We start from the raw sequence: 18,090 nt of genomic DNA, 5'->3' as shown, positions 1-18,090 counted from the left end.
TCAGACATTTTGAGAGGAATAGATAAAGAAGAAGCAGAGAGAGCAGTATTTTTTGAGATGACCTGTCTTTTCTGGTTGTATTCACTATGGATCCCATCATGAGTATAATGCAGCAGCACGTTCTGCCATTTTTTCCTTCACGCAAAACCTGGAACTGACTGCGCTGGTGTACTCGGTCCATTTGAATACATGGAAAACCCTTTGCATGCATTTCTGATGATGAAAAAAGGCTCTGGACAGCATCTGGACATGGAACAGTTAAAAACCGCTTCTAAACACAAACGCTTTTAAACGCGGTTAACCGCATTTACAAGTGTTTGAAACACTGATAAAATCTACTCCTGAACGCAAATTTGGTGCGTTCAAAAAAACGACTGTAAACTCAACTGCCTGTAAATGGCTGTAAATGACAATGTGTACATGGACACATAGGAAAACATTAGGGAGAGTTCAGGGGCTGCTAAAAAAAAAATCCGCTGAACAGTTCCTGAACGTCAATTTAGGAGCTGCAGTGTACATGAACCCTTACTGTTTTTTCAAACACAAACATGATGGATTGAAGGTATAAGGATGCAAATGAAGGCACGGTCATTCATATCCACATGCCCGTAAACCCAACATGGGTCTAATAAGCTCCATTAGGAAAAAAAACGTAATAGATATGGATGTAGTACATCACAAACATCCATTCTGTTTGGCTCCAATTTAGCAAGGGCTCTGTTCCCGTGTGGGCCTTAAAGTTAGCCAATAAATGAATCATTTTAATACCAAGCCTTCTGCATTATTCAACACAGCACAAGACTCCACTACTGCCAATTCATCAGTGATAAGTTATTAGAAATAATCATTAAAAAGCAGCGCTAATGTCATTGCTTTTGCGCTACAAGTATTCAGAAAATTATAGTAATAGATACAGACAATACTGGAAATGCAAAATAGCCATAAAAACAACCAGCAGCAAAAATGTTAGACCAATTTCAGGCTAAAATGGAATGTGTATATTACCGTCTCGGTGCATATTCTGCCACTTGCCAGCAGCGCTGTCTTTACTGGATGCATATAATATTGTGTATCGGGTGACTGATGAATCCATATCCTCTGGAGGTTTCCAAGAGACCAAAGCCGTATTTTCCTCAATCAATGTCACCTTCACACCCACCGGTGGGCTTCTAGGGGCTGCGGCAAGACAGCAATATTCAAAGGCGTTATTAGTAAAACAAAGAGGAAGCCAATATTAATAATCTGTATTCCTTATCATGGTATTTACATTTTCCCGAACAAATGAAAGTGTTTTACAGATGCCATGCATTCAACATTCATTTTTCATAGGTCATAGCACCTGAGATGATGTGCAGTATGCTTTTTCCACATGATATATTCTTTAGAGAACCCACGTTTTCGATAAAAATGCCATGTTTCCTGTAGGGATCCATATTCAGATTTGTTTTACCTCCACTTAAGAGTTATGATTTACATGACTTTCAAAATAATTACCTGAATATGTTACAAAGTGTATATAGATAATAAAGTGGAATGGCCCATACTATGCAAGCATTAGCTATTACGCTATAGCCCTGCACAGCTTTGTCCTTTTTTTTTTTTTATTTTTCAGTTTTAGATATGATTATGGAAGTGCTATCACCTATGTAAATTTTTTAAGGTGATACTAAAGGTAATGTTTAAAACAAATGTCACACTTACCTGCTCTGTGTAATGGTTTTTCACAGAGCAGCCCTGAACCATCTCTTCTGGGATCCCCCGCCGGTGCTCTTGTCCCCTCACTTCCCCCCACCCCCACCGAGTGCCCCCATAGCAAGCCTCTTGCTGTGGGGGCACTGTTGTGTGCTTACTCCCGAGCCATGCACTGTGTTCATAGACAGCCCCACCCCTCCTAACTGGCTGTGATTGACAGCAGCGGGAGCCAATAATTCCAGCTGCTGTCTCTGAGCCAATTAGCAGGGAGAGAGCTGATGCTCTTGTGCACATCGCTGGATGGAAATCGGACTCAGGTAAGTATGGGGGGTGGGGGGGAGCTGTGTATTGAAGGTTTTTTAGCTTCATGCATATATTGCTTGAAGTTATAAAACCTTCAGCCTTTAGCGCACTGTGTCTTCATGACCACTGTCAAAAAGAAAATTACAGGAAATCCAAACTAATACAGTTGTTTCCAAAACAGGAGGTAAAAGGAAATCCCCTTATTTCCTGCTGTGTCTCCAGGATCGGAAGTAAATGGAAAGTCTGCACAATGGGACAAGAGGGAAGAGGGAGGAGACAGAAACCACACTAGGTGCTTTGGATTGACGCATGTACACACTATAGAGCAGGGGCAGACTGACAACTCATGGGGCCCCCGGGCAATAGGGGATCATGGGGCCCCTGTGTCTTTGCCCAAACTCAAAAAAGCCTATGAAAAAGGTAACAGGGGCATCTCAGGGGGCCCCCTACTGACCGTGGGCCCTCGGGCAGTGCCCGAGTTTCCAAATGGTCAGTCCGCCCCTGCTATAGAGCAATATGCTTTGTTCACTTTTTATTTAGGTTTGCAAAGACTAACTTTTCTTCCAATTGACTTAGACTTCATTTAGATTGAATTCAATTTAAAAAGTCAATAGTGTTGCATTGATTGGCAGCCCTGTTTTTTCATATTTCGATTAATCAGATTATGAGATCATATCATGGAAACAAATGTGATTGTTAACTTGCGATCATAAGTTACAATCATGTCTTAACTACCAATCAAAAGTTGCCTCCCTGTGTGTGGCACATTGATCAAAGTTGTTGCTGACTGTAGACGAATGATTAACGTATTGGAAGAGATTGTTCAAAAAAGAAATCAATAATTTATCATAAAACTGGCGATAGATTGATCGAAAAATGAAATCCTCTATGTGCAGGCTGGTTGTATTGAAGTCGATCTATCAATGGACTTTAATACAACCAGCCTGTCTGTGTGTCTGTGTTTTTTCATACGATAATTTGGCTATAGCCGGCAGCAGTGATCAGTGTATTCTGACAGGAGGGAAACCTTGTGCTGTCAGAATACAATAGTGGGGAGGGGGATTCCTCCAGCAACACTGACTGTGTTGATGGGGGGATCAGAATTGCATAGTGTATGGCCAGCCTAACTGAGAATTATCATTCACAGTTCACAAGGTTCTGATTATAAATGGAGATACAGAAGTTAATAACTTTCATCTCAGCTTCTATACCTTTTGCACATGATGACTTAAAAGAAAGCAAATCAATGCTTTCTCCATATTTAGCTAATAACCTTCATTATATAAAAAATATACATTTATTATTCTGAATTTACTTTATCATCATATTACTAAAGGTTTCAGATTCTACTTACATAGGCACCAAAAACCCCCCACCAGTTTGTGTAAGTGTATTAGCATTCAAAGCTATACAGCATGAATCATAGTTCTGAATACATCAAATATAAAAGCATCACCCTCGCCTACAGAAGTCAACATGCTGATCAACACATCACACAAAGCCATATGGTCTACACTACTGTTCACAATAACTGTCCTGAGCCTATGCTGCAGCCTAGTTTACAGTACCTGAGGGACTATTAGCATTCAATACACTGTAAAAGTAAATGGCTTTGATAATTCTTACCTTCTGGGAGGGTGGAATGGTAAACCACAGGGCTCCAGGGACTCGACAACTGATCCACATGCAACCGTACAGCAAATTCATACTTGGTATTCGCTTCAAGGTCCTGAACTAAAATATGAGGTTCTGTCCTGCAGAGATGCATATAGCACAATTCAGAGCACTGTCTTTGTATGTCATGGAAGGAATTACATTGTCAAGCTCAACTTGAATTGAAACAAATTAATACAAAATTCAAATTATAACAGTATTGTCCAAAAATTATTATTCCACACTACAGAAGAGTGCATTTAAATTTGCTGCTCTTTCACTATCCTTTATAACATTTGTAAGTTACATTCTGCAGGTCAAACATCATCTGTCTTGTAATGGTGATTTCTTTGTTATTCTCAATTTTTAAAGGTGGTTAATGTGGTTCGCTGCATATTCATCCTTTGCATAGCTAAAACACCATTGTGAGGTTACACATCTTAATTTTAAGTGCATACAGTGTTGACTTTTTGGCACACCACAGTGATGTCACCCAAGTACCCCAACATTTCTACATTGACAATGCCATGGTGTTCATTTTTGTGTGGGGCTCTTCAGAAGATAAAAAGGTTAATGGCCAGAACTGATCATGTATTTCTTGGCAGACATCACTTTACATTTTACCCTGTTAGGATTAGATACCCTCGTCTATTCAGAGCCCAGGCAGACCTGCTGTATTTTGCACCTCATTATAATTTAAAGTTTGGTTATATTACTAGATAGCTGTTAACAATAACTAAGCCTTATATGCTTTATATGCAAAACATTGGGATCTTTTTAGGAAACAATTCCCCTGTCTCAACTATCAAGTCCCAAGTCCAGCAATTAAGTTTGATGAACAAGCTAAAACACACACACACAAACACGTTACTTGGCTCAAAAACAGTGATGTAGGGTATGTAAATGACATCAATGGCAACGTAAATCTGTGCCTTATAAATAATCCACATACAAGTATTAAATATCAATTTGTCCAGCACCACAATTAACCTATAGTTAAATTTTTTTTATATCAAGTAGTTGTTATTGAGGTGTTTTTGCAAGTCATACAAATCAACAAACAAGAAACATAACTATGACATGGAACAACAATATGTCCGCACTGGCAAATACCGAGCCAAAGGACATGCAAACAGTTCAAACAATAAAAGAAAAGAAAAGAGAGAAAAAAAAAAGAAAATACAATAACTGAGGTTATAGGCCATATAAACCAAAAAACAAAAGAACCTTTTTTTGTCATGTACAGAGATTGTGCAAAATCGCAGTACACACAGATAAGATACTCAGAACCAGTATGGTCAGAATCACCAGTAAAACCCTATCCTAGCACATCATCCTAAATATCCCTTGACAGCAATAACATTGCACCCACCACAGCAGAAATCTAACCCTCATCCATTTAACTTATGGTTTATTTTTAAATTATGAGTATCAGAATTCATGTTGAGAAATAATAAGGCCCCATGCACACTGAGCATTAAACACGCTGCTTATAGGGGTGTCTGGCATTTTATTTTTCTGCCTCTAAAAGCCCCTCCATGTTAGCCTATGTGTCACTGCACATCATAGGTGTTAAGAGGCATTTAGAGACAGGGGCATTTAGTGGCAGAAAAAAACCAACTGCCAGCGCGTCCAGGAGCAGCAGCATTTTGGAAGGAAAAATGCTTGATGTAAACATGTATAAACATATATTAACATTAGATATATCAATTGCTTGAGTGTTAATTCATTTCAATGGCCAGAATAAATTATTATTCTGGCCAATGAAATAAATTAACACCTAAGAGTTTGACATGCCTAAATGTGCCTAAACACGTCTAGACGTGTTTATACCTGTTAAGTGTTTTGTCTGCCAAAAACGCTGCTGCAAGACAGAAAAGGAGAGCTGGCCAAAAGCCTTGTGTGCATGGGGCATCTAACACTACCCTCTCCCCAGACTGACAATGCTGATTTCCAAAGGTGGCTCCATTGCATTTCCATGCTGAGCTGAGACATCCTAAGACAGAAGTGTTACTGGCTGGATCACCAGGTGAAAATAAAGGGGTAAAAAAAGAAAATTAATGCAGCCAAGAAATTAAAGGATTGGTAAGCTGCAACATATTACATTTCTTTTTATTGTTTTTATACCACGTTTAGTGCTTTTAACTTCTATACACATGTTTTTGAAAGGTTTTTCTAATTGTAGTCGAAGCAAAACTGCTTATTGTATTTTCTGTCGACCCAGCATCTGCTACCTCTCAATTAAAAGTGTGTTGAAATCAGCCTTCTATAGCTCATTGGTCCAGTGACCTTCCTGGTAATGAGTTTTTTCAAAAGGGAAAATGTCCATGAATTTTTCTACAGAGAAACAACATTGCATAAGATTGTACGTACGTTTGGAGGTAGAGTACTAAAGACGCATTCTGTAGGCCAACGGGATTGCAACGCACAGTGTAGTTGACAGATTGGCCTGAGGAGAATGCTGGCCTTCCCCAATACAGGTAGATAGAAGATGAGCTATTGGCTTTTGCATACAGATGATGAGGTGGTGGAGGAGGAGGAACAATGCGATCTGGGACAGCTGCATTAATGGAAGGAAGATCATTTAGACTTTTACAAATAATGAAGCTCATAAAACGTTTAAATGTGTTAGTAAAGCACATTACAATAATGCAAAAAACACATGCAATTTATTATGGGTCATTTTATAGGTTGACCATTACCTGTTGTTCCTTATTGTAATATTACAGAATATTTGGTTATATTTCTAAGTAGACATAGCTAAATGAATAGAGAATATGTATGCCGTGGGTGCTCAACCTGTGACCCTCCAGGTGTTGAGGAACTACAAGTCCCATGAAGGCATTGAAAGACTGCCAGTGACAAATATGACTCCCAAAGTCAGAGGCATGATGGGACTTGTAGTTCCGCAATACCTGAAGGGCCACAGGTTACATGAATGCTTTAATCCAGTGCAGCTTCATTTCTCAACCAGGGCTCCTCCAGAGGTTGCTAGGGGCTCCTTTAGCAGTGGGGGGGATTGATCTCCTGTCTGATCATCAAAATAATAGGACACTACACTGACCACAAGTGCAAGAGTGTCCTTCTCCCTCTGACCACTAATTTTAGGTCCTTCTCGCACTGACATACAATATAAAAAATCAGTACGCTGACCAGTGGAAGGGGTTACTTCTCCACTGGCCACAGTACTTTTTCCTTTTTTTCAATTCCTTATTTTGAAGGAATCGGCATGCCATTGCAAGAGTCAAACTCACTGAACGCAAAGTAGATGGCCACATCTTGTCTACACACCAGGCCATACCGATCCTCCCTTCTTTTTTGGGTTTGTGCATGTGTATGAGGGGGCAACTATTGAACCCCAAGTTAGTTAGAGAAAAAGAAGAAAGGAAGAGGGGGTAAGATTAAAGAGTCCCTCCTTCCCTCGGGGCCATGCACTTATAATGAGACGTTCACTAGAACCAGGAGGTCAAGCTTTATTTTCACTATTTCTTTTCTAGCTATTACTAACTGTAATTTAATTATTACTAGCGAAAATATTTGTGCAATATAGTTCAGAGTAAGGTTAAAAAATGGTCTACACTGGTTGCCACAATTGCTAAATACGCCACATTCTTTATTCTTGTATTTAATCTTATATATAGAGCTCACTTATTACGCTATTTATGCTAATATACCATGAGCTGAATCAAAACTCATTTTTAGCATGGGTTCCCCAAGACAATAAAATGATTTCAAGGGTTCCTTTGGGTAAAAAGGCTGTGAAAGACTGCTATACAGTGTTTTCTGCATTTGACTTTTTTTTTTTAACTTCCCCATTCCTGTGCTACAGCCAGTCACTTGAAATAGAGATGGCAGTGCTGAAAGTAGGCAGTCCTTTAGGGCAATGCCTTTATCATTATGCCAGAAGGTATCCCCTGACACAATACAACTCCTACAGTTCTTTTCTTCTTTGACTTTGACTGACAAGCACAAGTCCTCTATGTGGGTGAGGTCAAAGCTCCTCATCAGATCAAGACTGTTATTTTGCAATAAACAGAAGGCAGCAGATTGTTCAGAATGGGAACAATACATAGTGGATAGGACACCGTGAATTGGTCCTCATAGGATGGAGAGTGGGAAGATATTAGTCATGCAAAGTAATGACATGCTGCAAAGGGGGGACCGCAAGGAACAGACCGCACAGCATCATGAGATTTGTATGCTGGATGAGACACATGTTATTCCTATCTCCTTTACAGGCTGCTATCATTGGAGGGGGCTGTGGAATGGCTTATAAACATATTAATAGTGATGCTACTAGCTTAGACTGGACTACAAGCTAAAAAGATTGTTCGGTTTTCAGCATTAACTTATAAATAAAGGCAAACTTTTTTTTATCTGGACAGAGTGGTGAGGGGATAGAACCAATATCAGGTCTTTATTGCAAGCCATGTCCCCGATTAGGAGATTTACTCTCTCCAACTGTTTTGATCGTCGAAGTAACAGGGAATGAAAGTAAGGGCAAATCCAAAATTTTCAGTTGCCACCAGAACAGAAATAGAGGGTAAAAATCTTCCAATGGGGATGGTTGTTCCTGCGACAACTGTCTAAAAGGGATTTTCTCACATTAGAAAGATATTTTCCTGTTGAGTCTACAGAACAAGAAGAGGAGGGATGTCTCCCTACTAAGACACAGATAGTGAAAAAACTCTGACAGTGTTTTTTTTAACCCTCCCTTACTCTATTCGCAATGAAAAAGAGTTGTGTTTAGATACTTTAGATTGCAACATGATTGAATAAATGAACAGAATGTAACAGTATAAGGCCCGTCATGTGGGTTGGATTCCGATCCGATCAGCAGTGGATCCGCTTTGCTCTGTGAGCAGTCAGGAGTAAACTGACTCCGCTGTACATATACACCCTAATACCTTCTGATCTGATCCGCCTAAATGGAAGAGGATGCATCCCCTTTCGTTTTTTTTTTAGCAGGCATGATTGGATGCAGGGTAGGGGGGCTACAAATGGACACAAATACATTTACACTCGCCTCTCCATAGGAATGAATGGAACTGTCTGAAAAACTGATAGGTGGACCAGATAGGATTGCCTGTGTGAAAGGGGCCTAATACATACAGTGATGTTTGAATCACTTTACAGATATAAGATGGATACTTAATTGTTTTACTTACAGACACAAACAGGAGTGCTGACAGTTTGATCAGCTTGATAGCCTTCATCCAAATTGTTATAAGCAAGTAACCTTACGTGATATTTTCTTCTGGGATCTAATAATGAGAGAACACATAAAGACAACTGAGGATAAATATACTTTAAAACATACCTTATGCAATAATGTAAAGTATTAAAGGGTTAGTCCATCCAGGAGTGATTATTTCAGTTCCATCAAATGTTTTGTGGGCTGAGATAATTACCAATTTTTGAAATGATTTTTGTAGACTCCATCAGCAAGAGCTTCTTCACATATTCTTTGTTTTAAGTGTTCCTGGCTACTTAGGGGTGTCCCCTCTCCTCCATAATCCATTAAATCAACTACAAATTCAGCAGGGAGGTTCGGACCATATTATAGACATCTGGCAGGCCTGGGTTTGGTTAATAATGAAATCTTGCCAGTTGAAAGCCCAATATATACAAGTCCCCAAATAATGGCATTAGTTTTAAATGGACTGACCCTTTAAGTTTATTGTACAAGTCCATGCAAACTTTATAAAGATCTATCACAAAGGCAAACGGAAAGTATTTTCATAATTTACCAGCAATACAACCATTTTTGACCATTTTATCGCAACTTAAGCTATACCTGTCAGTTTCAATTGTAAGTTTCCACATGCAAAGTCTTATATTTGCTACACCAGGGATTTATTTTTTTTAAAGTAAATTGCACCATGATGTAACAGAGCACATACAAAACATACACATCAGTCACAGTCTTATATCCCTGTTATAAACAAATACTCATGTGAACACTTGGGTGAGTTTGATCAAAGACCTATTAACCTAGTAGTTTGTTATTGGACTTGGGAGAAGACTGGAGCATATGAAGAAAATCTGTACAGTCACCAAGGAGATTGTATCCCTCGAAAGGGGACCAAAGACGCCAATGCTGTCAGCAAAGAGTGATAACCACTTGGCTACTATGCTGCCCACACACTTCTTGTTTCTACAAATCAATGTAACACACTCTATAACTGTACCTTATTAGACCTATTGATGAGCATTTTGTATATTCTATGTACATCAATCCATGTATGTTTTATATAGCATATTTTTATTTCAAGTAAAACCTTATCTGAACATATCCAATAACAATAATGTCAAGAATTTGAATGAGTTATTAAATTAATTCAAAAGCAAGTATATTAACCAATATCTGACAGTTGTCACGTACTGTACATATTAATGCTTGACTATAATTTAAATGTGCATGAGATCAAGGCCTTCAGCTGCTGGTATGCAGTATGAGGAAAGTGGCACCAATGCACCAATCCTGTTGCACTGCACTGTTTACTTTTTTGTGTGTACTTTATTGAAATGTCACTTGACATTTTATTAAGTTCTACTGGGCAACAGCAAGATGCAATACAGTGGATTGCATTGTACAGTGCTGCGCTGCAACGCGCTGTATGCCATACTTCTTTCAACCCACACTCACTGCAGGACGCTAGTATTAACCGCCATGATAGGAAACAAGGTTTTTTGCATTGTTGTGCTTCGGGACTGCCCTAAATGAGGCTACCCAATGCACCTGGTATGAACAAGCCCTCAATCTTGTATAAGATCCAGAGTTGTTAGCACTCAAATATGTTAGAAACAAGCTTTTGCCACTTTGGTTTCACAGTTTTAAAATATAAGCGCATAGCTCATGTGAGACAGCTGAAAATTACATGACAGTACCCTGCAAAAAAAGAGGCAGTAGCTCCAGCAGAGACGCAAGAGGGGGATCTGCAACCTGTAAATACCAAGTGTTCACATGAAAATAGAGATTGGAGTCCATCTATTCAGTTGTGAGGTCTACATCATGGTATGAGGCAGTGCATTTTGGCATTCTCTGTCAAGAAGTGTAATTCCTTGCTTATGAGTTCCAGCTGAGTGAGCCATCATTACCAGAGGTTTAGTCATGGTATCGCTCAGATGGAGAGATATCAAAAGTCTTACTTCTAAAAAGCCCCCTGCGTATACATCATTGATAGAAAGCTGTAAACGGTTCACTGCTTGGTTTTCTGGACTTTGCTCTTGACAAGTAGCTCACTTCACATGAGGGTGACAGATGAAGGTAATTGGACAGAATATCAAATGCCACATTTTTAAAAACTAATACTCCCTTGGGTGAATAATAGTTGCTCAGAGCTGGACACAAAATGACAGCTATGATTAATATTACCAACATAGGAACTCAAAGTGCCTCATTATCCTCCAAAGTATTAATTGGCTAACAACCGGCCTGAAAACACATCACAAATATGCCAAAATACAATACATTAAATAATACAATTATGTTAGAGGATGGTGGTGGCTTTTTCGCATTTTTTACTTATTCGATTAATAGCAAACAATTAAATAATCCGGTGAATGGATGGATGCTTGCAAGCCACAGAAACTCCTTTCAGGGTCAGGAAACATGGCCTGTCCTTAGTAATCCAAGGCACAGCATGTTGAAGTACACTTTCCAAAGTATATGCTCAATTTGCAAAGTGAATGTTGGTCAGTAAGGTGAACCTATGCTCACTTTCAATAGTCAACCATGTGCAGGCAGGAAGAGGAGCAAGATTTTAGCTAGCATATGAGTGGGTAATCAAAAGTAAACACAGGTTCACCTAAGTGGAAAGCTTCTAGTCCTTTAGTACACAAACCCAAATGTTCATGTGCCAAAGTGAATATTCACTTAGGATGCACACTCACACTGGTAGTTTTCAACAGAGCCCGGGCATGATTCACCCACTTGGTCTGTTTCATTTGCATAGCTACAAACTGTGCTTAGAAATGGTTAAGTGTACTGTACCCAGGACCACTTAAACGAGGTAGTCTCCGGCACTGTTCATTTGTGCTCCGGTGTGAGTGCAAGCCCTGCCTAAGAACTCTCCATAGATTACTGAGCACAGAATCAGGGATCACTGTAGCCTGGTTGGCAGAGGGGATGATATAAGTATGCCCAGGAACACTTGTTTATAGCCCAGTATGATTGCAGACCAGTGAACTCGAGCACAGTTCAGTTCAACCATGCCTAGTGTGAATGCATCCTTGCTGACCATTGTGAAACTACTGTATGTTCACTTTCATACCCAATTATGTGCAAAGGAATTGAAAGACAATGATTTTTTTTCTTGCACAGGATTGGATGATTAAAGTAAACACAATTTTAAAAAAATTTAAAAAAGGTAAGTAAATGTTCATTTTGCAAGATGAAAATTCTTCACTCTAACCCAATGTGGTTCACAATTCTAAAAGCAGGAACCTTCAGGCAGAAAATACAAAACCTAAATGCTGGGCCATATTGGGGGAGGAGGATGCCAAAGGTGGCCATTTGCCATTCTGCCTTGTATGCCACCTAAGGTATAGTGTCTATATTGGGCACTCCAGCCTCAGTGCCACTCTCCTCCATTCCTCAGTTGGCTTCATTGATAGCATGGTCCTGTATAATTGTACGAGGGTTCTTCAAAAAGTTTCTGCAAATTTTTTTTTTTTAACTCTATTATATATATAAAAGTGCAGAAACCTTTTGAAGACCCCTCATATTGGTCTTCCTTCAAAATTTTCCCTAATTCTTTCCTACCAATTGAATTGAACTGAATTGAAAGCCTGTTCTGCTACTTTGTATCCAGTATAAGAACATGACATATAATAGTACATTATTACGAAGAATATACATGACTTTGTTATATGGCCACTGCTGGAAGAGATTTTACATCTATTAATCTGTTTAACTGCAACAGGCATTTTAATAAGAGCAGCTCAGAAGCTCTGCAAGTCATTCTGGATCCTTTTCCCTTTTCTATTCCCTACTGATTTTGCCTTCTGCCCTGACCTTTTTCCTGTCCCCACTATGTGTTTCTTTTGCCTTCTCAGTTGAAGTTGAAGAGTTGAATTGAGGTGTGAAGGTTCAATGTATGGTGTGGTCAAATGTACATTTTTTACAAGCTCTTTTGTGTTGCGAGATTCTGTATACCCTACTAAACCATTGTTTGCCTTCTCAGAACACAATATGCTCTGGATCCTTTTCCCTTTTCTATTCCCTACTTCTTTTTTCCTTCTGCCCTGACCTTTTTCCTGTCCCCACTATGTGTTTCTTCTGCCTTCTCAGAACCCAATATGCTCTGGTATTAAGCCCTTGTTTGGGCCTTTATTGTTAATTTTTTTGTTTGCCCATTGCACTTATCTGTTGTGGTTACCTTTGCACTATGATCCTTGGGACATTTGACTTTGTCAGGACAACATGTCTTTGAGATTTGTCATTTCTTATATAATCATAACTATGTTGGAATCTTTTGTTCTTATTGACTCGACGCTATGTTTTCTATATACCTATAAATAAAGATTTTTCAAAGACGTTCTACAAGTCAGCCACTCATCTGTCTAAACTTTTTTGGGGAAAAAAATGTATTCTGCATTTGATGCACATTATCTCTAAGAGTAAAGATTTTATAAATACATCTACATTTATTGTGTTTAATTTTTGCAGTGAATTACAGGATAAAATTGATGTAATGTACAAAAATTCAATAAAATTAGAAAAAAAAGCAAAACACACATCAGTAGGTACAAGCCTACTTTCCCTGTACAGTTTGCATGAATAAGCACCAATGAGAGACAGATGCATACAATTGATACTTTCATGTATGGCTCAAAGCCTTCCTGTTCTGCATCTTCTATCCAAGCTAATTATACACTGCAAAGAACTCAACATAATTATCAGGATTCCCTGAAATATCCTAAATCTCCCCCTATGAGGATCATGCATGAGAGCTGAAACCCATGCATGTCAACAGTACAGAGTACCTCCCTCCACTTCAAGAACTAGTTATTTAGTTGATATTCTAGCACGGGCTATCAGAAAGGAACAGAAGGAAGACAGCCCATATTCTTAAACCGCCTCGGGCAAGTTCCTTCCACCAGATGTCACTGCTCACTTCTGAATACAAACAGGGAATCTTATGTATTCAACCACCACGAGATGTTTTTGATAACAACTTGAGTACAGATAGTGTCAATAATTAATAACACTACAAAGGCACTTAACCTTGCCAAGGAGGTAGTTAATCCAGTTAATGGGTGTCAATAAATCTTTCTTATTAAGCTGACAAATGTTACTTGGTAAAACTATTAATAAGATGATGCCATTAATGCATTTGGAGCAAGTCTTATGTTCGCCCAGATCATAGACTCCTTTATCAGGAGTATATACCAATCAGACGTTCTAGCCCTATAGCTTGCTCACTGCTTCAGCTTTGGAAAAACATGGGATACCCTATCTGGATCACTTCAACCTTTGATTGGACCAAAGTAATCATTTTTCATTCACAAAGCAAGGAGCTTTCAGTCTATGGATGTATACACTTTATATAGCTTCATCGCCGTTAAAACCTAGAGTGCCTTGGGATAAATGAGAGCAGATTCATAAATAATTATATATCCAATACATAATTCATATTTTTCTTTACATCCTTCCATGTTTCTTGGGAAAATTTTTTTTTTTTCAGAACAATCTATAGCTAGATACACTTCCAAGAAGCCAGATACTATAGAAAATATCATGATGACTCCTATTTTGGTACATAAAGAACACAAATACAATGAATATGGCGATGAAGTGGATTGCTAATTAATCATCCTTCAACTGCGTTTCTTCACCGTGTAATGTAAGCTGAGCTATGAACACATAGCTATTACTTTGCCTGGAGCTTAGAAGGAGTTGAGCATGTTATAGAGTGTTGCTTACAGCTGTTAACACAAATGAAAATGGGGTCACTGATCTTGCTTGTGATATTTTGTGAATGTTTAGAAGAGCACAATATACAGTTGTGTCCAAAATTATTCAACCCCCAATGCTGTAAAGGGGTTTAGGGACTATAGTGTACATTTGGAATTGTATTCAGAATCAAATCCTACAAGGACGTTGTAACTACCCAAATGCAACTAAAATGACATCAATTGTTTATGTAATACAGTAGTAAATGGTTCTTATGTGGTTTCTTCATTGCCACAATTATTCAACCCCTTAAAGACTACCACTCTGAAGAACAGAGGTTCATACAGGTGCTTTCCATCAGGTATTGAAAACACCTGTGGATGTCACCGAGCAGCAATCAAGCATAATAAGCACCAATTAGGCAGCTTTAAAATGACTGTGATACTCAGCTCCTTCTAGACATTTACTGGTGTGGTTACAAACATGGTGAAGGCAAGAGAATGGTCCAGGAAGACAAGAGAAGAGGTGATTTCTCTTCACAGGAAGGGCAATGGCTATAAGAAGATTGCAAAGATGTTAAACATACCAAGAGACACCTTAGGAAGCATCATTCGCAAATTCAAGGCAAAGGGCACTGTTGAAACGCTACCTGGTCGTGGCAGAAAGAAGATGCTGACTTCGACTGCTGTGCGCTACCTGAAGCGTAGAGTGGAGAGAAGTCCCCGTGTGACTGCTGAGGAACTGAGAAAAGATTTGTCAGATGTGGGTACAGAAGTTTCAGCCCAGACAATAAGACGCACACTGCGTAATGAAGGCCTCCGTGCCAGAACTCCCAGGCGTACCCCCTTGCTGTCTCCAAAGAATAAGAAGAGTCGACTGCAGTATGCCAAAAGCCATGTGGACAAACCACAAAAGTTGTGGGATAGTGTTCTGTGGACTGATGAAACAAAATTAGAACTGTTTGGGCCCATGGATCAACGCTATGTTTGGAGGAGGAAGAACAAGGCCTATGATGAAAAGAACACCTTGCCTACTGTGAAGCATGGTGGAGGGTCAATCATGCTTTGGGGCTGTTTTGCTTCTGCAGGTACAGGGAAGCTTCAGCGTGTGCAAGGTACCATGAATTCTCTTCAGTACCAGGAGATATTGGATGGAAACGTGATGCAGTCCGTCACACACCTGAGGCTTGGGAGACGTTGGACCTTTCAACAGGACAATGATCCCAAGCATACCTCCAAGTCCACTAGAGCATGGTTGCAGAGGAAAGGCTGGAACATTTTGGAGTGGCCATCGCAGTCACCAGACTTAAATCCGATTGAGAACCTCTGGTGGGACTTAAAGAAAGCAGTTGCAGTGCGCAAGCCTAAGAATGTGACTGAACTGGAGGCCTTTGCCCATGAAGAATGGGCGAAGATACCCGTAGATCGCTGCAAGACACTTGTGTCAAGCTATGCTTCACGTTTAAAAGCTGTTATAACTGTAAAAGGATGCTGTACTAAGTACTAAGATTGAATGTCACTTGGGGGTTGAATAAAACTGATAATGCTGTGAGCACAGAAAAGACATTTGTGGTTATTTCATTATAACTGTTATGTTATATTTGTCTGACCTACAAGTGCCTCTTTAATGTAAATGTAAGCAAGATGACTGAATGATCAAAAGCAATGTCAAACTGGCCAAAACACTCAATTTCAGTGGGGGTTGAATAATTTTGGACACAACTGTAATGTTATACACTATTTGGGATAAAAATCAAGTCATTCAGATCTAAATATTGCCATAAAATGCACTAAAACAAGACTAAATCTTCTTCCAGGATTGTGAACCTTTTATTACCTGAGCGAGGGTTGAACCAACTCAATATTTCTAAAAAGGCTTTCCTGATGCTCATTAAAATGAATGACTGGACAATAATTTAAAATGTTATAGCACATCTTTAAAAGAAAAAAAAACCATAGCCTAAATGCACCGAGGCACTAAGATGAAAAAGAAAAATCTAATCTCTCTAGTGAAAGAGAAGTTGAAGAGTTGAATTGAGGTGTGAAGGTTCAACGTATGGTGTGGTCAAATGTACATTTTTTACAAGCTCTTTTGTGTTGCGAGATTCTGTATACCCTACTAAACCATTGTTCACCAAGAGTCCGGCTGGGAAGCTCATTGGTCCTGATTTCTAGGGTGAGTGCACTGCCCTCAAGACCAACCTCTCAACACAATACCGTCTGCATCATCATTCAGCCAAAGGGCCAGCAGTATGGACCAGAGTGACATCTGGGTCAAGACCTTTGCCATAAAATCTGGGGTTGACCAAAGTGTGCTTGAAGCAAATGATGTGCAGGGGAATTGGTCTGGGGGGGAAGGGTGGGAAAAAATGAAACACATAAGAGAAGTTCCAGCCCTAAAATGTTAATTATATTTAAAACATCAGTTGTCATAGGACTGAATCTGCAAAGCAGGATAATACAAAGGCCTGCGGAAGAAAATACAACTACCAAGTTGGATCTACACACCCAGCCATACATGGCCATCGTTTTCAGCATAAACTATGCCAATCTTCATACTAAATATAACAATTTACACTGATATGCAGTGCATGTAACAACCTCTAAATGCGTGAGAACACCAACCTCATTGATGGGATTATTTTGCTATAAAAAAGTAATAACATCTATTTAAATGTTTTGGAAATCCTAAACCACAGATTTCGTAAACTGAAGAATTCTCTAAAACGTAGGAGGAGATTTACTAAAACTGGTACACCCAGAGTCTGGTGCAGCTGTGCATGGTAGCCAATCAGCGTCAAAGTTCAGCTTGTTCAATTAAGCTTTGACAATATTATTATACAGGATTTATATAGCGCCAACAGTTTGCTCAGCGCTTTACAATATAATGGGAGACAATACAGCAACAATACAGTTCAATACAAGAGGGATAGGAGGGCCCTGCTCCTCGGAGCTTACAATCTAGGAGAGCTGAACCAGATTTTGCACCATGCAGTTTTAGTAAATATCCTCCTTAGGGTTTATTCACACCAGATGCCTTGACATGTGTTGATCAACACATGCCACTGCATATACATTGTAAAATCAATATAAGCAGTTTACACCAGTGCATAGAACCTGCTCTATCTTTTTTCAGCACAATGCATTGAGTAAATGCACGTAAACGCACTTAATCGCACCCAAATTCTGTTGAAGTTTCCTTTACAAATAAAGCTTACTGAAGTTAACACAGTGTGTATTAAAACACATAGCAACCCAGCATACAAATGCATGTGAATTATTGTGCACACAATTCTATGTAATTGTGTACAGGGTTGGCAAAGATGTAACTCTTGCAAGCTTCACTTAGTAATAGGCAACAGCTACCAAGTATTGAAAACCATAAGGCTCACGGTGTGTGAATGTGTGCAAATGTACACTTTCCTTCACCGCACACAAACATGCTGCTCTTTTGCAGATATGTGGGGGTGCCATTCATTCTCAATGGCACCCCCATGCATCTCTTTTTATTGTGTGTTTCTCCTGCTTAGGGCAGCCCATTTA

General features: G+C 39.3%; 1 protein-coding gene across 1 annotated transcript in view; it reads right to left on the bottom strand.

The window, feature by feature from the left end:
- PRTG (protogenin) overlaps positions 1-18,090 on the bottom strand; it is a 176,494-nt gene that overhangs the window by 16,187 nt on the left and 142,217 nt on the right. Inside the window, exons 11-14 of the mRNA XM_089668083.1 lie at positions 8,817-8,912; positions 6,022-6,208; positions 3,622-3,749; positions 1,006-1,176 (exon numbers count right to left, since the gene is read on the bottom strand). Coding sequence (XP_089524209.1) covers positions 1,006-1,176; positions 3,622-3,749; positions 6,022-6,208; positions 8,817-8,912 — 582 coding nt within the window. The remainder of the gene's footprint in view (positions 1-1,005; positions 1,177-3,621; positions 3,750-6,021; positions 6,209-8,816; positions 8,913-18,090) is intronic.

The sequence above is a fragment of the Staurois parvus genome, unplaced genomic scaffold, assembly GCF_062004578.1.
Source record: "Staurois parvus isolate SC_StPar_1 unplaced genomic scaffold, SC_StPar_1.0 ptg000054l, whole genome shotgun sequence".
Classification (NCBI taxonomy): Eukaryota; Metazoa; Chordata; class Amphibia; order Anura; family Ranidae; genus Staurois; species Staurois parvus.
This window is presented reverse-complemented; position numbering and strand designations above follow the sequence as displayed.